The 21744-nt window shown below is 47.5% G+C and overlaps 3 protein-coding genes across 5 annotated transcripts; 1 reads left to right on the forward strand and 2 right to left on the reverse strand.

Moving 5' to 3' along the window:
- Positions 1–53: 53 nt before the first annotated feature.
- LOC105497828 (MLLT11 transcription factor 7 cofactor) lies at positions 54–13282 on the reverse strand. Of its 2 annotated transcripts, none has more exons than XM_011769244.3 (2): positions 7603–8088; positions 54–1312 (listed from the first exon to the last, which is right to left on the reverse strand). In XM_011769244.3, the coding sequence occupies exon 2, from the start codon at positions 1304–1306 to the stop codon at positions 1034–1036; it is 273 nt and encodes a 90-aa protein (XP_011767546.1). In that variant the 5' UTR covers positions 1307–1312; positions 7603–8088; the 3' UTR covers positions 54–1033. The 2 variants fall into 2 exon arrangements, with proteins under 2 accessions (XP_011767546.1, XP_070941948.1); XM_071085847.1 differs by lacking the exon at positions 7603–8088 and adding an exon at positions 12818–13282 and having other exon boundaries at positions 902–1312.
- LOC105497829 (CDC42 small effector 1) lies at positions 8511–17480 on the forward strand. 2 transcript variants are annotated; one of them, XM_011769247.2, is made up of 6 exons: positions 8511–8673; positions 11351–11486; positions 12456–12772; positions 13321–13431; positions 14123–14213; positions 15139–17480. In XM_011769247.2, the coding sequence occupies exons 3-5, from the start codon at positions 12719–12721 to the stop codon at positions 14195–14197; spliced, it is 240 nt and encodes a 79-aa protein (XP_011767549.1). In that variant the 5' UTR covers positions 8511–8673; positions 11351–11486; positions 12456–12718; the 3' UTR covers positions 14198–14213; positions 15139–17480. The 2 variants fall into 2 exon arrangements, with proteins under 2 accessions (XP_011767549.1, XP_011767547.1); XM_011769245.2 differs by lacking the exon at positions 11351–11486.
- C1H1orf56 (chromosome 1 C1orf56 homolog) lies at positions 16471–21691 on the reverse strand. Its single transcript, XM_011769250.3, has 2 exons — positions 20565–21691; positions 16471–18016 (listed from the first exon to the last, which is right to left on the reverse strand). The coding sequence occupies exons 1-2, from the start codon at positions 21567–21569 to the stop codon at positions 17996–17998; spliced, it is 1026 nt and encodes a 341-aa protein (XP_011767552.1). The 5' UTR covers positions 21570–21691; the 3' UTR covers positions 16471–17995.
- Positions 21692–21744: the final 53 nt, after the last annotated feature.

The following is a 21744-nucleotide window of genomic DNA, read 5'->3' on the forward strand; positions in this document are numbered from 1 at the left end:
CTCAGATTTCTATGGCTTCCCTTGTGAAGAGAGAGAAAACTAGACTCCAGTCCTGGGATTGAATGTTTTTATTAAATAAATGAGTTAAATGGCAGCACAAATCAGCAACAATAATTTTGGAAGGATTGGGGACAAGATGCAGAGTCAGAATGTAATTGTTCATTTCAGGGTCTCAATGTAGCTGAACTGTGCCCACTGATTAGTTTTACATATTGCAAATGCAGGAGGTAAGGCTAAAATACTAAGGACTTACGCCGTTCAGAAGATTGTATTGAAACCTTAAAAACTATAATAATAGTAGGAATGCATATTAAGATTTGATAACTTTCTTTAGCTAGAGTTTTCAACCCACCGGAGCAAAGTTGTAAAGTGAGTAGGGTTGAGAAGGGATACTCTTGAGAAAAGAAATTAGCTGCTTCTAAAATGATTCAGTTATTTTCCCTATTTTCATTTTCCATAATATTTCCTCCTGTTTTATACCTCCAACTACCTTCCTGATTTCTCTGAGGAAGAAAAAGAATATAAGAAAGAGCAGGATCAAAAAAAAAAAAAGCATGAGACTTAATCACTTTAGCCTTTCATAGCAGATAACTTCAGATTAAAACTTCCGAGGTTTTCATCACCCCTTAAAGAAATATTTGTATTTACCGGCCTAGAGCAGGAAATTAGGAAGGTTTAAAGAATCTCTGAAGCTGATTAAAATACAGTCAAAAATCAGTCTTCCATTTTGCACTACTATACTACTTTCAGGTGTCCCCAATCAGGCCTAGTTTCTGGAGTTAATATTTGGGGGGGGAGGAGGAATCCCTGTGACCCAGTACTCCACTGCTTGAACCATTTACTTTGTGACTTGAGGGCTTTTGAGAGAAATGGAGTAGACAGATAAATAAATACATAGAACTCAACTCTGGCAGATTCATCAGCACCACCAACACAATAGAGAGAGAAGATTAAAATGGGAAAGGAGTGGAAAGGAAGGGGCTTGAGAGGGAAGACAATGAGGGCAAGGTGGTGGGAGAGAGAAGTCTTGGCCTTAGAGCAAGTCCAGTTCGAAGGAGTGGATGCTGGCAATGGGAGCTCTCCAGAAGTTGAAGGTGCTGTACTCAAGGAGGCCATCACCTTCAGGGTTTTTCTCCTGGTCTGCTGCAGTTGCTGGCCCGATCATTTTGCCAACGCTGCTGTCTTTTATCTTGTAGGTGGCTGTATCTGACAGACCCAGGCCTTCCAGCTCCGACAGATCCAGTTCTGGGATGGGCATCCTCCAGAAAAGAAAGGAGCTGTACTGGCTACTCACAGGGTCCCTCATAGCTTCCTAGAAAGAAACCACTTGTCAGTTTTCATGCTACAGGAACTTCTTTGTGGTCCATGGCCTTTCCTTGCTTAGATACTCCACATACTGGTAAAAAGGAATTTCTTTTTAGAAAATTGTATATCTTCCAAGCCCACCAGTAAAAAGGAATTTGAGGAGGAAAGAAAAAGAAGCTCATCCCCAATTACCTCTGGAGATAATCCAAGTTCCCTTGGACAAGCTTCAGAAACCCTTTATTATGAATTTCTACTATTTTCTAAACTTCTTCCCATTTGGAATGACTTATTCACCATCTATTGCATCAAATTGATCTTGGGTCTGATTTTCAAGGCCTTCCAAAACCTAGCCCATTCTTCCCAGCGGTGGTATAGCCTCTGTTAGAGTTATGCTAATTCCTGTCTTGCTTAACTCTCTCCATTCTCCACCTTAAAATACTTTCCATGTTTCAGCCAGGTGCGGTGGCTCATGCGTGTGATCTCAGAACTTTGGGAGGCAGAGTGGGTGGATCACTTGAGGCCAGGAGTTAAAGACCAGCCTGTCCAACATGGGGAAACCCTGCCTCTACTAAAAATACAAAAAATTAGCCAGGCATGGTGACTCATGCCTGTAGTTCCAGCTACTAGGGAGGCTGAGGCACAAGAATTGCTGGAATTCAGCAGGGTGAGGTTGCAGTGAGCCTTCCAACCTGAGCAACAGAGCAAGATTCTGTCAAAAAAAAAAAAAAAAAAAAAACTTTCCACATTTCAGGACTCCATTCAAGAGCTCAGTGGCTCACACCTGTATTCCCAGCACTTTGGGAGGCTAAGGCAGGCAGATGGCTTGAGACCAGGAGTTCCAGACCTGCCTGGGCAACATGGTGAAACTCCGTCTACAAAAAATACAGAAAATTAGCCGGTCCTGGTGGTGCACGCCTGTAGTCCCAGCTACTTGGGAGGCTGAGTGGGAGAATCACTTGAGCCTAGGAAGCAGAGGTTCCAGTGGGCTGAGATTGTGCCACTGCATTCCAGCCTGGGGAATAGAGTGAGACCCTGTCTCAAAAACAAAACTCCACGTCTATAGAGGAACCCCCATTCCCCTAGCCCAAACTCCTATTATACTTAAAAATACTTGACTTCCTCCTCCTGACTTTGGTTTAATAGCTCATAGTATGTGTGAAAAGGCCTTCCATGACTTTTCTGCTTTCTGTTTTCCTTCTTGCCTTCTAAACCCTACTATAAACTCACCTCTTCCAGATAACTTCCTTAAACTTACTCAGCTTCATCTACTCTATATCCTCTAGCATCTCCCCCAACACCCTGTAGAGTTTTACCTAACTCCATCAGTTTGGGATTATAGATCACTGTTACTGTATTTTATGTATAGGGATGGTGTTATTGCTTTCTGAATGGGGAAACGCAAAGGGCAGTAGAGAGCAAGCTAGAATCTGAGAAAAAGAAAAAGCTCTTTGACAAACTGACTCCTTTTCTTACAACCAGACTATGTATAAAAAACTGCTCAAATAGTCCCTGAGTGTTTGGTAGAGCTATCTTGCAATTTAAAAAGCTAAAGGAAATTTTATGAAACATTAACTCAAAAGGCCTAAAATCTCTATGTCATTGACCCAGAGACATGTACACAGGGTACAAAATATATTCAAGAAAGACATGCATGCAAGCATATGTGGCATTAAAATCAAGTCAAGAACATAAAGTAAGACTACACAGAAAATTGAAGTTAAAATGCTATTCACTAATGTAAATAGTAAAGAAATTTTTGATTTAATGTATAAATTTAATTATCAAATACTCCAAATTTTGCAAAAGGTTCCTTTTTTGGCTAGCTTCCCCTTCCCCTCCACAAATGCTCTCCATCCCTACTTCATCTATTTTTACATCTATTATTATCTTAAATGGTATCATTTACTTAAATGGTTTCGACAGTGCCTTGTACCACAATATATGTTCAATAAATGCTTCCTACTATCCTTCATTTTAAATTATCCAGGTATTTTAGGCAAAGGCAATTTCTAATTTTCACTCTGTTCTTAGAGATACATGATTAGCAAATATATAGATTAGAAAGGTACATCTCTTGGAGCCACACAGACACACCCAAATATCCTTTGTCCAGACCCTTTGTGGGCATCCAAGGCCTACTCAACAGGGCCTTGCTGTGTCATGCTGCCACTATGGGGAAGGGGGAAGGACAAGGTGGTGGTAGAGGGGAGCGGAAGCTCTCTGGCTCTCTGGCATCTCATAATGTGTGCCTCAGTCAGAGCTTGGATTTTCCTATTAGCATTCCCCCACCAATTCCACTGAGCTGCAAATAATCATTCTTTTCCAGAATCTGTCCCCATACCTAGGAGATTCCCCAAGGATAAAAACCAGTCTACCTTCTCTGTACACGAGTGCTGGGCTTTCTACACAAAGACATTCAAGGCTGCTGATTAACTTTCCCTCACTATTTAATACCTTGCCATTCCCATATATTAGCCCACAGGTAAGCCTTAACAATCCATTTCTCTCTAGCCTACTCTCCTTCAGAACAAAACCCAGGTGCTAGAAGAACTTTCCTGGCCAGGCGCAGTGGCTCACGCCTATAATCCTAGCACTTTGGGAGGCAGAGGCAGGCAGATCACGAGGTGAGAAGTTCAAGACCAGCCCAACCAACATGGTGAAATCCTGTCTCTATTAAAAATACAAAATTAGCCAGGTGAAGTGGCGCATGCCTGTCATCCCAGTTATTTGGGAGGCTGAGGCAGGAAAATTGCTTGAACCTGGGAGACGGAGGTTGCAGCGAGGCAAGATCTCGCCATTGCACTCCAGCCTGGGCAACAAGAGTGAAACTCCATCTCAAAAAAAAGTAATAATAAATAAGTAACTTTTCTATGCTGTAATAGGGGTCTCTTTTCTCTGATCCCAATGCTGGAGTATACTGATGATAATGAGAGCAAATGGATTGGAAATCCATTTGGATTTAAAGTAAAGTTCAGATTGGAAGAAGGTCTCTTAACAGAATCAGATACTCTTCTGTGCATTAATGGATCTATCACTTTCTCTACTCATTCTACCCAAGCCGTGCCTGATATTATATGACTATTACAGCTGCCTACAGCCTCCATCCTGCTACTTACTAGCCAAGGGTCAAGAAACATTAGTTGTGGCCGGGTGCGGTGGCTCACGCCTGTAATCCCAGCACTTTGGGAGGCCGAGGCGGGCGGATCACGAGGTCAGGAGATCGAGACCATCCTGGCTAACACGGTGAAACCCCATCTCTACTAAAAATAAAAAAAATTAGCCGGGCGTGGTGGCGGGGTGCCTGTAGTCCCAGCTACTGGGGAGGCTGGGGCAGGAGAATTATGTGAATCTGGGAGGCGGAGCTTGCAGTGAGCTGAGATAGCACCACTGCACTGCAGCCTGGGTGAAAGAGCAAGACTCTGTCGCAAAAAAAAAGCATTAGTTGAAATGTTCCCAAAGGAGCAGAAAGAACATTCTACCGCCTCCAAAAACAACCCCAAGTTTCAAAAGGCCTTTCTCCAACACACCCTATTGGGTCTCACCAGGTCAGAGACTCCTAAGTGATGGCCTTAAATGGTTCCAAAATGTTCCAGTATAGTGTGAAATGACTGTACCAAGGCAGAAAAAGAAAGTGTTAATCTAGAACACAGTGATGTGTGAGAGTGTGGGGGCTTCAGGAATGGTGAGTGGGTAGGCTAGGATGTTTTTAATGTTAAAAGTGAATTCTGCGTTGTTCTTTTTCTTCTTAGTTTAAGTTCCAAAATAAACCCTGGGAACTGAGCATTACTCAGCAGAGAAGCTGCTTAGAAGAAGGGTGATGCAGGGATTGGAGCAGGGTGGGGGAGCATGTTGGAAAGATGAGGTCATCATCCTATGATATTCAACTCTGATAATCTCCATAGTACTTTGCTGAGATGTGCACAGAAAGAGAGCTAAAAAAAAAAAAATGGTTGTATCCATTAACCAACCTCCCCCTGCTTAAATCTGGGACTATAGAGATCCTAAGAAGCATACCCTAGGAGTCAGTACTGTTACGGACTTGTGGCTACAGGGATTCTTACTGTTACTAGTTATTTCCCCAGCTAGCTGGGTTGTTTTCTCTCTCCTCCCTGACAAGTCTTCTCCAGAACGAGCTTAGTATAATGCAAGGCACATTATAGGCTCTTTGAAAAATAGAATCATGGGGCTGGGTGCAATGGCACACACCTGTAATCGCAGCACTTTGGGAGGCCGAGGTGGGTGGATCACAAGGTCAGGAGTTCAAGACCAGCCTGGCCAAGATAGTGAAACCCCATCTCTACTAAAAATACAAAAATTAGCTGGGCACGGTGGCAGGTGCCTGTAATCCCAGCTACTCGGAGGGCTGAGGCAGGAGAATCGCTTGAACCCGGGAGGCAGAGGTTGCAGTGAGCCAAGATCGCACCAATGCACTCCAGCCTGGGCGACAGAGCGAGACTCCAACTAAAAAAAAAAAAAAAAAAAGAATCATGGGAGGAAAAATCACAGAATTTTAAAACTAGAAGACATCTTAGAAATTAATGGGAAGACTTCCAGCCAGTTTCTATAGAATCCAGGTCTCATAATTCCCAATGTGATCCCTTTTTGTGTTGTACATGGATAGTTGCCAACAGTTTTATATAAACCTATACCAGTATTCCCAAAACTTAAAATAATTCTTAGTTGCTGAAGAATAGATATTCCATAGGTTAGGTGATTGTTCCTATAATTGTGATCTGAATGGGGAAAAGCAAAGGGCAGTAGGGAGCAAGCTAGAATCTGAGAAAAAGAAAAAGCTCTTTGACAAACTGACTCCTTTTCTTACAACCAGACTATGTATAAAAAACTGCTCAAATAGTCCCTGAGTGTTTGGTAGAGCTATCTTGCAATTTAAAAAGCTAAAGGAAATTTTATGAAACATTAACTCAAAAGGCCTAAAATCTCTATGTCATTGACCCAGAGACATGTACACAGGGTACAAAATATATTCAAGAAAGACATGCATGCAAGTATATGTGGCATTAAAATCAAGTCAAGAACATAAAGTAAGACTACACAGAAAATTGAAGTTAAAATACTATTCACTAATGTAAATAGTAATGACATTTTTGATTTAATAGAGTATGGATTTAATTATCAAATACTCCAAATTTTGCAAAAGATTCCTTTTTTGGCTAGCTTCCCCTTCCCCTCCACAAATGCTCTCCACCCCTACTTTATCTTTACATCTATCATTATGTTAAAAGGTATCATTTACTTAAAGGGTTTCGACAGTGCCTTGTACCACAACATATGTTCAATAAATGCTTCCCACTAACCTTCATTTTAAATTATCCAAGTATTTTAGGTAAAGGCAATTTCTAATTATCACTCTGTTCTTAGATATACATGATTAGCAAATATATAGATTAGAAAGATACATCTCTCTCGGAGGCACACAGACACACCCAAATATCCTTTGTCCAGACCCTTTGTGGGCATCCAAGGCCTACTCAACAGGGCCTTGCTGTGTCATGCTGCCACCATGGGGAATGGGGAAAGACAAGGTGGTGGTGGTGGTAGAGGGGAGCGGAAGCTCTCTGGCATCTCATAATGTGTGCCTCAGTCAGAACTTGGATTTTCCTATTAGCATTCCCCCACCAATTCCACTGAGCTGCAAATAATCATTCTTTTCCAGAATCTGTCCCTATAGCTAGCTCCTGTGGGCTATACTGATTTCACTATGGAATCAGGCAGTTCTCCAACACAGAGGCCCCCACCTTTCCTACCCCAGGCTGCCTCTTTCTTTGGAGCAAAGATTTGAGGTGGAGTGAAAGAGATGGTCCAAAGAAAGGTCAGGATTACACTGAACATTATCCCATATAACCCCCTCCCAAACTCCCTCCTACAGAGAAACATAGAACACTACGGAAAAAAATTGCAAGTATAGGGAAGTAGAGGGCAGGGAGATACAGTAGGACTAAAGATTCATCAAATAGCTGGTAGAACAAATTATGGTTTGAAAAGGAAGATAAGTAGACTGAATATATTAAATACACAGGACAATAAATTACAGAAAAGGATATCTGAAATAAGGAGGTAGGTGCTGAGAAATAACTACATGTAAATTGTTAGAAATTAATGGTCTGTACAAGGTAACAAGGCATGGATGCTGTGAAGAAATAACTACCCATTGTTCATAGCGCCCCCTTCTCTCCTCTTCAGCTGTCCCCCACCTTATGTGGGGTCTTTCAATCTAACCATAAGCAGCCGCTCTTCTATCTTTGCAGCCCCCTGCCCCCCTCCCTCAGTTTGGTTTACCTGTTATCAATCAATTACTGGCGTGTTCCAAAGATGGAGGGAGTGCCTCGGGGGCTCCGGGATCTGTGCCGGGCTGGAGAAATACAAAGCTGTTGGGGCTTTGACGGCTTTGTCTTCTCACTCCTTTTCCCTCTTCAGTGACTGAGTCTGTCAGTTAGCTCTCCCCCTGCAATGCAGCCCCTCCTAAGAAGGGCGGAAGGATTTCCCCGCCCCCTCCTGCCTGACTCGGCTAATTCAAATGATAGGTTCCAGAACACTTGAGGGAAAGAGACGATTAAAGCGTCTCCGTAGGCTCATTGGTCTGCGCTATTATTCCCGATCTCCTCCAGCATCCCCGTGCTGACTAGGGGCGCAATGAATGAGCAGTTAATTGCCCTCTAATTTTAGGTCCTCTAATTTATGGACTTGAAATCTTAACTCTAGACTACAATGGAAAGTAGTGTTCCTCTCTTCTACAATTTAAGGACTTCAGGTTACAAGGTATTTTTAAGAATCATATTTTTCCACCCGTTCTCCCAATCCCTGATCCTCCCGACTCGCCTCTTTACCCTCACAATGGGTAAATAAACCTAGTCCTATTCCATTTTGGGTAGAGCACGGAAGAGATTTGGGGTGGGGGGGCGTGCTTCTGAGAATCTCTGAACTTGGTTAGGTCTCGGGGTTTGGGGGGCTCCGCTTCGTTTTGCCCCGAAATGCCTGGCGCGCAAAGGGAACTTGAGATTTCAGGGGCCCCAGCTTGGGTACCAGGCCCTCATCTACGTGTCCGCATTCTCCGGTTCTCCCCTCAGGGGCGGCGGCCTTGGGGGGCTGCAGAGGCACCCTCCCACGCCTCGCACAGTGCAGTGCCTCCGCAGTCCAGAGGGGAGCTGTGCGCTCGGCTCCGAGCCGGACGGGTTTCGTAATCGCGTCGCCGCTGCTTCCGCCCTCAGCCGGCCCCACCTCTGCCGGCTCGTCCTGGGCTCCCCCACCGGGCCGCAGAGCTAGCCCGGGAAGCCCACACTGGCGGCCACGGAGCAGAGCCCCTCACCCCCGCCAGCTGTAGCTGAACGTCTGGATACCGGAGAAGAGCAGGTGAGGCCGTGCAGTTGGTCCCCCAGCCCGCCCGCCGCGCCGGCAGGGCCAGGCGGAGACACACCGGATGCGGGGTGTGGGGAAGGCGGATGTCTTGGGCTGCAGAGATGCTGGGGCGTTGGGAACGGGGTGCGCGCCCGGGGTGGCCGTCCTCATCCACCCTCCTGGGGTGCGCAGGCTGAGGCCGCTGAAGAGTAGAAGGAAAAGAAGGAACTGGAATGTTGGGGTGGGGGTGGGAAGGAGAGGGTCTGAAAGATTCCCAGGGAGGTCCCAATCCGGTTAAGGGTTGGGAAGAGCAGAGAACTTCTGGGTAGAGTTGGGTAGTAGGGGGAGACAGATATGGAATCTGAGTGATTGAATATATTTGGGGAGGGGAGGCTTAGGGCCTAGCCCTCTTTCCTCTTAAGCCCCCAGAAGACCTTTCCTGGGGAAGCGGAAGGTTGGGGCTGGGCCTGTCACTTGGCTGAAATATGGAGTCCACTCCACTTCTCCAGAGCCCCTCCGCAGCCCTCCATGTCTAGGGGTCTCCACACAGGGACCAGCTGCTGCCCCGGGCTTCTAGCCAGAATTGCCCATTCCATTCTCTCGATTCTTTCTTTCTCTCCAGCTGCTTCATGTGAGGGCTTGTCAGGCCGCGGGTTGGAGGCCTTAGGGCCAGAGGCGGTGGGACCGGGTGAACCGGTTTGGGGCCCGAATGGGACCAGAGAACTAGCCTGTACATCCTTCCTCCCTGGCACCTCTTTCCTAACCCTTCTGCTCACCTCCCAACAGCTTTGAGATCCTCAAGTCCTAGTGTGATCTTGGTGGGGGTGGGGGGTGGCTTTCCCGGTTCCATATTTCACTCTTGCCATTTGGAACTCAGAGAGGCCGAGTTCTGAGCACCAAGGACGTGGCCTTATGCGGTCTAATCCTCATCCCTCCTGTTGATTTCTCAGCCCCTTCCCTACCCACTGTGGGGTTGGATTCGGTGGCTCTTCCGCCTGGGCTGACCAGCTCAGGACTTCATTTTTCCTCAACCCACTCTCTTCTGGCTGCTTTAAAGAAGAGTGGCCGCCAGTGGCTCTTACTTCCTTTTTTGGCTTTGTTCCCCTCCCCCCTTCCCTGCGCTACCATCACATTCACCCTGACCTGTCTTCACACTCTGACCCCACCCTCAAGTTTCAGAGACCCTAATGTCCTAGGGAATGGAATTTCCTGGTCACATCTCGTCATCATTGGTCATTTCATGCCAAGTCCCACACACACACTTTCCCTCCACCCAGCTCTGGTCAGGTCCCTGGAAAAGAAACAGAAATGGCCTTGTTCTCTGCACTGCCCCTTTCCCTCTCTCCTCCTCCCCCTCTCTTCTCCTCTTCCCTCCCAGCACTATCCACCTCTGTCCCTCAGCTTTGAGCAGGGCAGGAGATGTTGAGGGAGAGTCCAGTCACAGTACAGCCTGCCTGCTGGTGTTGGGGGTTTCCTCTAATTCTTCATTTTCCCCCAACCCTTACCACCTGCCACCACCACCATCATGATAAACCCTATGACTGACTCACTGACGTCCCACTGACCACAGCTCTCCTCTCTGGACAGCTGTGTTTTAGCTTCTACTCCTTCTGGTTACTCCTCCCTTCCAGTGGTGAGAAGGGAAGTAAGAGAAAGCCTAGCCTCCTGGGTTCTCCCTTCCCCTAGACGCTGCATTTGAGTGTTTGTGTGATCTCATCTCAAGGCTGTTAAAAAACCTCTCTTTATGTGTGTATGTGTGTTGTTGTTGTTGTTGTTTTTGTATTTGAGACAGGATCTTGCCCTGTCACCCAGGCTGGAGTGCAGTGGTGCAAACATGGCTCACTGTAGCCTCCAACTCTTGGGCTCAAGTGATCCTACTGCCTCAGCCTCCCCAGTACCTGGGATGACAGGCGCATGCTACTACATCCTGCTATCTTGCTTTTTTGTTTTGTTTTGTTTTTTTGAGGTGGAGTTTCGCTGTTGTTGCCCAGGCTGGAGTGCAATGGCACGATCTTGGCTCACTGCAACCTCCGGTTCAAGCAATTCTCCTGCCTCAGCCTCCCAAGTAGCTGGGATTACATGCATGCGCCACCACACCCAGCTAATCTTTTATATTTTTAGCAGAGATGAGGTTTCACCATGTTGGCCATGCTGGTCTCAAACTCCTGACCTCAGGTGATCCGCCCGCCTTGGCCTCCCAAAGTGCTGGGATTATAGGCGTGAGCCACCACGCCCGGCCTATCTCTTGTTTTTAAATCAGTCTGGGGTGCCAAAGCATCAGTGTTCCTGGCCTGGAAGAAAGGGAGATTCCTGTTCATGTTCAAGTGTCGTATTTATGAAACTCCCCTTTTTGGAATCTTTGAGGTTGTCTGTACTATAGGACTGGGGAAATGCAAGTGAGTCTAAGAAGAAACCCAGATGTGTCCTACCCTGGCTGGCAGTAGTGACAAGGGAGGAAGTTCTTCCCTGGACACTAGTACTATTGGAAAGTTCCTTGTGTCTGGTTGACTGACGAAGCTTGAGGATGGAATTGGTGAGGAGGGAGGGGAGAACAGGTCACAGCTGGAGGGGAGCCTGGGCCCTATAGGGTGTGAGGCAGAGCAGAGTGGCAGATAGGACATGTGGACGGTGGGGAAAATATTCCTCATGGGACAGAAGATACCTGGCACATGTACCCACAACCTGTACACAGATGATCTGTATTGGACACACGTGGAGATATGGCCATGCCACACATGTGCAAACAGAGGTGTACACACAGGAGTGCAGTGATACAGGACACAGATAAACAGAATGTACACAGCCTTCAGGAAGGATCTCAAGGTCAGGTAATAAAGGAACTGCTAACTGGCTTCTGGGAGGGATTGGATTTCACTGGAGGGAAATCAGGAGGAACAGCGCAGCAGAGGGGGAAAACATTTCTCATTGTAGAAAGTCTTTCCTGAGGGCCAACCTGTCAGTTAGTCTCCTAGGACCTCAGTGGTCCAGGGCTCCCCTGTTCTTAAAGAAACTCTAGCATTCAGGGCAAGGTAAGAAAAAACGCAGGGACAGGGTGGAGACCTTGTTTGTGAGAACAAAAAACCACTATTTCCTCTTCAGAGTCACTTAAATGCCCCTCCCCTTCTGCCCTAAACTCAGAGAGAAGGGAGCTGGAGCTTCTAGCACCCCAAACTTTGCTAATTTCTGCCACTGTCCTTTGGTCCTCGCCCATCCTTTTAACTCTAAGTGCTTCTAGCCCCCTTCCTCTCCCTTGGTACCACCAGCCACTGCTCCTTAACCCCTTGGTGGCCTTTTGGTTCTGTTCCTTTATCTTTTTTTTTTTTTTTTTTTTTTTTTTGAGACGGAGTCTCGCTCTGCCGCCCAGGCTGGAGTGCAGTGGCCGGATCTCAGCTCACTGCAAGCTCCGCCTCCCGGGTTCACGCCATTCTCCTGCCTCAGCCTCCCGAGTAGCTGGGACTACAGGCGCCTGCCACCTCGCCCGGCTAAGTTTTTGTATTTTTAGTAGAGACGGGGTTTCACTGTGTTAGCCAGGATGGTCTCGATCTCCTGACCTCGTGATCCGCCCGTCTCGGCCTCCCAAAGTGCTGGGATTACAGGCTTGAGCCACCGCGCCCGGCCTGTTCCTTTATCTTAAGAGTCAAACTGAGGTTTGTAGTGTTTGGGAACGAGTGTTGGTGTACAGGTCTCGGGCCTCTCAGGGAGGACTGAGAAGATATAGGCTCATCAGGAGGTTTCTCAAGGATTGGGGGAGGGGGAGATTTCTCACTGATCTTTCTTTTTACTTTCTTCTAATCCAGGGTTCCGAGTCTGAGGAAGACATAACCTTGTGCCTGCCTGCCCACCTCTCTCTCTGGTCCTGTTCATCTCTCAGGCTCTGAGACACTGACCTTCACTGCTCAGTTAAGGGTTCCAGGGATTCTACTTTCTCTGGACCCATCCAGCTGAGTGAACCCAGGGTGTTGTTATATCTGGGGAGAGTGAGGAGTGGGTTGTCCAAACACCAGAGCAAGAGCCCTTTGGGGCCTCAGACAGAGGAGTGAAGCTGGAACCATCAGGGAACATGAGTGAATTTTGGCACAAACTGGGCTGCTGTGTGGTAGAGAAACCCCAGCCGGTGAGTCTCCCCACCCCCATCCTAACCCAAAGAGCAGTCAATTACCATGTGCTGTGAGGTGGCCACACCATCTAGGATCTGCCATCTAAAAAGCACACTTCTTGCCTCCCTCTGTGTCAGGAGCTTCTATAGTCAAGCAGCTGTATATGTGGAATAAAGGGCATTGGGTGATGGAAGAAGTGAATAGTCCTAGCTATTACCTCCTGTTCCTGTCCATTCTGAGCTGGGCGGGGTTTGTAGGTGGAGCTGCATACCTGTCAGTTTTCCCCATTATTTCGTCATCAGTCAGAGGTGACTTTGACGTGTCCTTTCTTCGTCCAGTGTTCACTCTACAGGCCACTGCCCTCACTACTCTGGTTCATGTCTTCTGTGTGCTTTTGTTGTTCCAGCTTTGCCTTTCATGCCCTAGTGGTTTCCCTGTTACAATGCCACATCCCCTCTTCCCACCAGGCCCTTAGCTTTTTAGTGGTTTTGAAGACTCTTTTCCCTTCCTCCACTCTGACTGGAGGAGGGGCCTTAAGACATGACTCCTTATCTTCTCCAAACAGAAGAAGAAGAGAAGACGGATTGACCGGACCATGATTGGGGAACCAATGAATTTTGTCCACCTGACTCACATTGGCTCTGGGGAGATGGGGGCCGGAGATGGACTTGCCATGGTAACAAGGAAATGGGGATAGGTTGATACGGGGGTGAGGTCTATAACCATTCCTTCTTTTTGAAAGTTTAAGCTAGGGACATATGAAAATACTCAATGGGGAAGTAAAAACCTGGGATTCTAGTCCTGGTCACAAGTTGTGGAAACCTGAGACCCGCATTTTAGGTGTCTGGGCCTAGGTTCTCTCATCTTTACAACTTAGCAGATTGTTCTTCACTGGGGTAGGGGGTATATATATCTTAATAGTTGGAGGGCTTTTTCCAAAAAGCTTGTAATCCTCCCTTCTCCTAATTAAGAGCTGCTATCTCAGTGTCAGAGTAAATCATATATTTAGGAGTGTTGGGACAGGAAAAAAGCTGAGCACCGTCATCCTAAACAATGTCTAAGATGCACTTCTGTTCCCAAAATAAGGGAAATGGGTCTAAAGATAGTCTTTTCCCAGATCCTGAAACTCAGGTATATAGGGGAGAATCCATTGTGAGGGAATATTAGTAAAAGACCCATTTTACCTCATCCTCATGAAGGCCAGTGTGAAAAGAGGCATTGAGACTCCCCTAGGAGGAATGGCGGTTAGTAGACGGCTGCTATTGTCAAGGAGATGGCATCAACCTTTTCCTTGGAGGGCACAAAGTAGAGTTCTTACTGTAGGATATGAAGACTTAGGAAGGTGTCTCACATCTGTTTTTTCACAGACAGGTGCAGTTCAGGAGCAGATGAGATCCAAGGGAAACCGAGATAGGCCATGGAGCAATTCTAGGGGCTTATAGCTCCAATAATGGAACGGTGAGTGATTAGAGAAACCCACCCTACACCTCAGCCCCCATAACAACACAACGTGATACCCTGACGCAGAACCCTGATCTCATGCAAGAAAGAAAGGTGTGGCCAGGCGTGGTGGCTCATGCCTGTAATCCCAGCACTTTGGGAGGCTGAGGTGGGTGGATCACTTGAGGCTAGGAGTTCAAGACCAGCCTGGCCAATGAGGCAAAACCCCGTCTCTACCAAAAAATACAAAAATTAGCTGGGCACAGTGGCATGCTCTTATAGTCCCATCTACCTGGGAGGCTGAGGCATGAGAATCACTTGAACCCGGGAGGTGGAGGTTACAGTGAGCTGAGATCGCGCCACTGCACTCCAGCCTGTGTGATAGAGTGAGACTCTATCTCAAAAAATAAAAAAAAAAGAATGGGAGATAGGGAGGAATTAGAAGGGAAGATTCAAGAATGTGGGATCTAAGCTGGGCATGGTGGCTAACGCCTATAATCCCAGCACTTTGGGAGGCCGAGGTCAGCGGATGACTTGAGGTCAGGAGTTTGAGACCAGCCTGGCCAACGTGGTGAAACCCTGTGTCTACTAAAAGTACAAAAATTAGCCAGGCATGATGGCACACGCCTGTAATCCTAGTTACTCAGGCAGCTGAGGCAGGAGAATCACTTGAACTCGGGAGGTGGAGGTTGCAGTGAGCCTAGATCGTGCCAATGCACTCCAGCCTGGGCAACACAGCGAGATTGTCTCAAAAAAAAAAAAACAAAAAAACAAAAAACAACCGTAAGATATAGAAAGACTGAGAGGGTGTTGTGCAGATAGAAGTAAAGAACACACTGTGGAAACAGCTTAAAGTCTGCACTAGGTAGTGCCTTCTTCCTAAAGCCTTGGTTTTCTTTGAGGCTAATCTTTAAGAAAAAAAAATTTTTTTTTTAAATTTCAGGTTCTGCCATCTTGAAAACCCCATTCTGTTTCCAGCCCAGAAGAAATGCTGCCCCTACCAGATCCCTCCTTGAACCAGTGATCTAAGGACCCCTCTTTTCCCTATCTGCCTAACAGTGCCTCACAAGGCTTGGGGGCTGGACTCCCTCTACTCCCTCTGGCTATAGCCCCTCCTGGAGATGGGGTCAAGGCAGCAGGACTGACCAAGTGACTACTGGTTAGCCAGAGGAACTCAGCTGAAGCCCTGGACACCCTCAGATCTGAGATAGGAGTTCTCTAGGAACCTGGAATGAGTTCCTGTCTCCTGAATGATGGTCTGGGTGCCACCTGTTTTTAAACTCTTAACCTGGAACTCCTTAAATGGGGTAGGTGGGTGAAATTATCAAAGCTGAAGCTGGCTTTGCTGAAAAGCTGCCTACCTCCCTGCCGTTCTTCCTCCTGGAATGAACTAAAGCAGATGTCAAACGGGCTGGTGGGGGTGACTACTCCCTTTTCCACTCTTTAGATTTCAAACCTTAGGCTCACAGCTCCTCAATATCTCTCTGCTAATACCAGTGTCTCTCTCTAGTTAGGCCTCTAATCAATCCTCTGTTTCTGTTTACCAGCTTCCCAGCAACTTTCCTCTTTTAAAATATTAAAAATTTAATTCAGGTTCTCTTAATTATCCCCATCCTGCTGTTGCCTCCACCCTTAACTCTATCCCTATTAGGAACCTTGTTTCCCACCGAATAAGAGTTAAGGTAAGAGATAGCTTTTCACCTGATGACATTCCATTTAAGTCTTGGGGCATTTTTCCTGCCCTCTGCCAACCTCCCTGGTGGCCCAGGTGAGAGGAGGAAGAGGGGTCTGGAGAGAAACCCAGAATGCAGCAGAACTAGGAGTAAGTCCATCTCAAGGTGAACTTCTGATCATTGAGGATGGTGAGATAAATAGGTTGAAAACAATCATCTGTGAGTTTAGGAGTCTTAAGATCCTCACAGCACGGGAGCAGGGAGAGGCTCTAGAACAAGGTTTCACAACCGAGATGCCTTTGACATTTTGGGCTGAAGTGTTCTTGGTAAAGGATACCTGTTTCCTGTTTTGTGCATTACAGGATATTTGGCAGCATCCCTGGCCCACCCTAGTTATGACAACCAAAAATGTCTCTATACATTGCCAAATTTCTCCTAGGGGGCAAAATCACCTCCTTTTGAGAACCACAGCTCTAAAGTCAAGATATTTTTCTCTGAAGTTATTTCTGCTTGGCACGCTACCCTCATCATGTTACTCATCTTAAGCCCGAGCCATGGATGAACTAGGAGCTCGTATAAATGAGGCTCAGCAGGGCTGCACATAATCTCCAAACAATTCTTTATTCAGTGTTTTGCTTGTGCTCGCGTGTTGCTGTGATGGACAGGTCCCATGCTCCTCCATTCTCGCCCTCTGGAGAAGTGGTTCCTGCAGTGTAGATATGAACAGGGTATGGTAGGATTGAGGATGGGGGAGAGAGAAGCAGTAGATACACTCCTTATCCTCCCCAAATTTTAAGCTCTATTTCTGTGCCCTAGTCCTAGAACCAGACACACATTAGACTCAGGGAGTTTTGTCTGAAGACCAGGTCCCACTGCCCCCCCCCGGCTGAAGAGTCTGCTTTAGATGGGAAGACAACGTAGGAGCAGGGGTCTTTAGGCACTTTCAGTATTCTCAGGTGTTCTTTGTTCTGGCCCTTCCAGGGTAATAAGGAAGGCAGAACAAGACAGATGAGCTCCTGCCTGCTGTGAGACAAGGTTGGGGTCTCATTCCATTTGCAACAGGAAACATCCTGTTCTATGGTAGTGGGGTCAGGAAGGTAGGAACTGGTATCCATTCTGCCAATTCCACCACCCATTCAGTTTGCTTATACCTACAGAGCAGTGACTGAGGTTCTATTTTTTTTTTTTTAATTTCCATGTATTTTCTGCCATTTTTCAGGGTCTAAGATTGGTCCTACATTCCCAATTTACTCTCAGTTCCAGTCAAGCTGGTTGCTCTGAAAGTAACCCAACTTGTTGCCCTAAAATACCTCAGTAGCCTGAGTGTTATACTAGAGATCTAAAGGGTTAACAGGATAGGATAGAAAGATTAGAGACTCCTGGAAATCTCTGGTTACCATGATCTTCAGCCCCATTTAATACCTGTTCTTTGGACACAGTCTTTTTCCTTTGGTGCTCTCTTGCCTTTAGCTACCTTCTCTAATATGTATGCTACCATCACTAATAAAGTGATGGGAATGGGTTTGAGAGTCATAATTTATATTAAAAAGTTGTTGGACTTTTAAATACATTTTTCAAATAAAAAAATTTAAGCAAAATAGTTGCACAGTAATCACTGCAGGTGTGTGTTGGATTAAAGGATGGATGTGGCTAATGAAGATAACTCCTTCAAAGTGGCCAAGATGGAATTTTGTACCAACATTGCCCTTCTGAGGAGAGAGGGCCAAGTATTATGAAGGCAAGAAGACCAATGTCATCTTTCAAGGGCTCAACTCCTTGTTCTTCCTACTCCCTTTTCTTAGCGTTTATTTGAGATTTTTCAAGCCTGTAAAAGAAGTAGTTGTTTTAAAACAATGTTGGAAATGAGGAAAATGAGCAATATCAACATTTTATCCTGAGGGACAGGGAGTAGGGAATAAGCCAGAGGCTGCTAGTTACACAGTTCAGTCTTAGTGATGAAGAGATTTATGTCTCTCCTCCCTCAGGTACCTCTGTAAAGAAACACAAGACCAAACAATGTATTTTCCAGTTTTGTTTTTCTGTTCTGAAAATATCTAGTGGGTGCTAGGATTGAAAGGGCATGAGAGGTTGAGATGCTGATATCTCCTCATGTGGATGAAGTGGCCATTACCTCTGGTTTCTGTCTATCTGGGTAAGGAAAAAAAATAGAGAAAAAGGGAAATTACAACCACATCTATATTCTTTCCCTTCCTTGCTTCATCTCCCCCTCCCACAAACCCATATTCCCTCAACCCTATTGCCCACCCTTTACTTATTTTTTTATTTTTTATTTTTTATATATTTTTTTGAGACAGAGTCTCGCTCTGTCGCCCAGGCTGGAGTGCAGTGGCCGGATCTCAGCTCACTGCAAGCTCCGCCTCCCGGGTTTACGCCATTCTCCTGCCTCAGCCTCCCAAGTAGCTGGGACTACAGGCGCCCGCCACCTCGCCCGGCTAGTTTTTTGTATTTTTAGTAGAGACGGGGTTTCACCATGTTACCCAGGATGGTCTCGATCTCCTGACCTTGTGATCCGCCCGTCTCGGCCTCCCAAAGTGCTGGGATTACAGGCTTGAGCCACCGCGCCCGGCCTTTACTTATTTTTGTATGCAATAATGGTACTGGGCACACAAGGAGAAAAACAGAAACAAGCAAAATGACCAAGCATATGCTTTGTTTATCACCTTTCCCTCCTCAAAGTCCTATCATCCGTATCAATTGAAACCTTATCAAGTCAATCAGAACCTTTGGTAATTCTGGGTAAAGCAGAGGACTATCCTTCCTTGTCCCGGAAGGACAGTTCTCCCAGATGGTAGTGGTGAAGAGGGTTGGCACTGGTGTCAAACCTGATTTAAATCTCATGGCTCTGCCACTTACTAGCTTTGTAAACCTCAATTTCTTCATCTGAAAAGCGGGGATAATAATACCTCATAGGGTGTGAAGATCGATTCAGGTAAAGTGCACATAGTAAGACCTCAAATTTTGGCAGTTGTTGCTATTAAGCTGTATTAGGTCAAAACTATTAATTGATTAAGATCCTCCATATATGGCCGGGCGCGGTGGCTCAAGCCTGTAATCCCAGCACTTTGGGAGGCCGAGACGGGCGGATCACGAGGTCAGGAGATCGAGACCATCCTGGCTAACACGGTGAAACCCCGTCTCTACTAAAAATACAAAAAACTAGCCGGGCGAGGTGGCGGGCGCCTGTAGTCCCAGCTACTCCGGAGGCTGAGGCAGGAGAATGGCGTAAACCTGGGAGGCGGAGCTTGCAGTGAGCTGAGATCTGGCCACTGCACTCCAGCCCGGGCTACAGACCAAGACTCCGTCTCAAAAAATAAAAAAAAATAAAAAAAAAAGATCCTCCATATCTGTTAATTATCTGTGCATCAAAAAGTCTTTATGGGCTGGGCATGGTGGTTCATGTCTGTAATCCCAGAATTCTGGAAGGCCAAGGTGGGCAGATCCCTTGAGCTCAGGAGTTGGAGACCAGCCTGGGCAACATAGTGAGATCTTGTTAGCCAGGCGTGGTGCATGTCTGTAGTCCCAGCTACTCAGCAGGCTAAAGTGGGAGGATTGCTTGAGCTCAGAAGACGGAGGCTGCAGTGAGTTGTGATTGCACCACCACACTCCAGCCTGAGTGATGAGAGTAAGACCCTGTCTTGAAAAAAAAAAAAAAGTCTTATGGCCAGGGGCACAGTAGCTCATGCCTGTAATCCCAGCACTTTGGAAGGCTGAGGCAGGAGAATTGCTTGAGCCCAGGAGTTCAAGACCATCCTGGGCAATATAGCGAGACTTTGTAAAAAAAAGAAAGAATTTCCAGGGCTAGGCTCAGTGGCTCATGCCTATAATCCCAGCATTTTGGGAGGCCGAGGCAGGTGGATCACTTGAAGTCAGGAGTTCTAGACCAGCCTGGCCAACATGGTAAAACCCCATCTCTACTAAACAAAAACAAAAACAAAATTAGCTGGGTGTGGTAGTAGGTGAGTGCCTATAATCCCAGCTAGTCAAGAGGCTGAGGCAGGAGAATTGCTTGAACCTGGGAGGCAGAGGTTGCAGTGAGCCAAGATCATGCCATTGCACTCCAGCCTTGGCAATAAGAGTGAAACTCTGTCTTTAAAAAAAAGTATTTCTAATCTTAACTATTAACTATTTGGTCACTAATCACCTAATGAGCAGTAAGACATTTTACCTAATGACCAACCAGTAGTTGCTCAATAAATAATAGGTGGAATCAGCTGGGTGTGGTGGCTTAAGCCTGTAATCCCAGCACTTTGGAAGGCTGAGACGGGCGGATCACGAGGTCAGGAGATCGAGACCATCCTGGCGAACACGGTGAAACCCCGTCTCTACTAAAAAAATACAGAAAACTAGCCGGGCGAGGTGGCGGGCACCTGTAATCCCAGCTACTCGGGAGGCTGAGGCAGGAGAATGGCGTAAACCCTAGAGGCGGAGCTTGCAGTGAGCTGAGATCCGGCCACTGCACTCCAGCCTGGGCGACAGAGCAAGACTCCGTCTCAAAAAAAAAAAGGTGGAATCAATGGCTAACATTGTGAATAACCAATGCATGTTATGAATCAATAACCAGGTAAGTCAGTAACAGTTCATGTAAGCAACACTGGCTGGCTTAGCAACTGGGTTTTAGATATCAAGACTTTTCAGATCCATCATCAAAGACTCTGGCTTATCACCAAACACTTACTGGTTGCATCTCTGTGAACACTGAAGAGAGGCTATTCCAAATATCCTCCAGGCCAATCCTGACCTGTTTCCAAAAAGCCAGGGCTGGGCAGGGGCTGGTGGGTGGCAGGCTGGGACTGCTTCTGAGGTGGATGGTGGGGAAGGGGGTAGTGGTGGCCCTGGTACTGGTGGTGCTCTGAGAGGCACAGTTGGTGTCAGTACAGAGACTTGTGTCCAGGGGGCACTCTTCCCGAAGTCGGTTGCAAGGACATTGTTGGTAGGTGCAAGGCTTGTGCTCCGTGCGGAGTTGGCTCAGCGCCCCAACTCTAAGGCGCCCGGAAAGGCCGTGCAGCTTCCCAGACCGGCTCCGGCTCATGGTGCCCGACTTGCAGTGGCAGTGCCACGGGCCCCAGGGCATCAGCACCAGTCGCAGATCCTCAGGAGGTGGCATGGCTGTAGATGAGGGTGACGGCCACCGGCTTGGGGTAGACCCGGGTGTGGACCACTGGCTCAGGGTGGCCTCCGAGCCTGGCGGGTCCTCAGTAGACCTCCCGGGGGAGTGCGGCAGGCTTGAAGTCATCCTGATTTCAGGCTCCTGACTATTGGCTATAAACCTCGTGCTGGAACTCCCTGCTGTACTGGGAGTCACACTGGGAAGCTCTCTGCTGGTGTTATCCTTTCCGGCATTAATCACAACCCCCTCTTCCGAAGACCCATCCTCCTCGTTAATGGTGGACGACCGGCTAAAGCCGGTGGACACCGTGGCGGCCAAGAGCTCTGCAGCCGCGGGTCCAGCCAGGCGGTCGGCGTCGGCCATGGCATCATTATCGTCCTCTAGGATTATCCTCGTCTTCCGGGGAAGAACAGGCCGGGCGGTGCTCCGGTAGCTGCGGGTCCTGGGGCCCGCAGAGCGTAAACTGATCCTCTGCATTGCGGTCGGAGTCTGGGTCAGGCCTTGGGCCCCCGCCGCCCGGGGACCCAGACTCAGCAGCAGGACCCACAGCAGCGCGCCGGCGGCGGGGACCATGGGGCTGGGCTCTTGGGGTTGGGAGGGAGGCCACTGAGGCAGGCCCTGCCTCCTACCTTCGCTCCCTCCCTTCCGCTCTAGACCCACTGGGTCGTTTGAACCGAGGCCCGCGGGGAAGGGGGTGGGGTTCGACGCGCAGGCGCCCGCGCACCGCGCGGGGTGCTCCTAAGGAATC

The sequence above is a fragment of the Macaca nemestrina genome, chromosome 1 (assembly GCF_043159975.1).
Source record: "Macaca nemestrina isolate mMacNem1 chromosome 1, mMacNem.hap1, whole genome shotgun sequence".
NCBI lineage: Eukaryota > Metazoa > Chordata > Mammalia > Primates > Cercopithecidae > Macaca > Macaca nemestrina.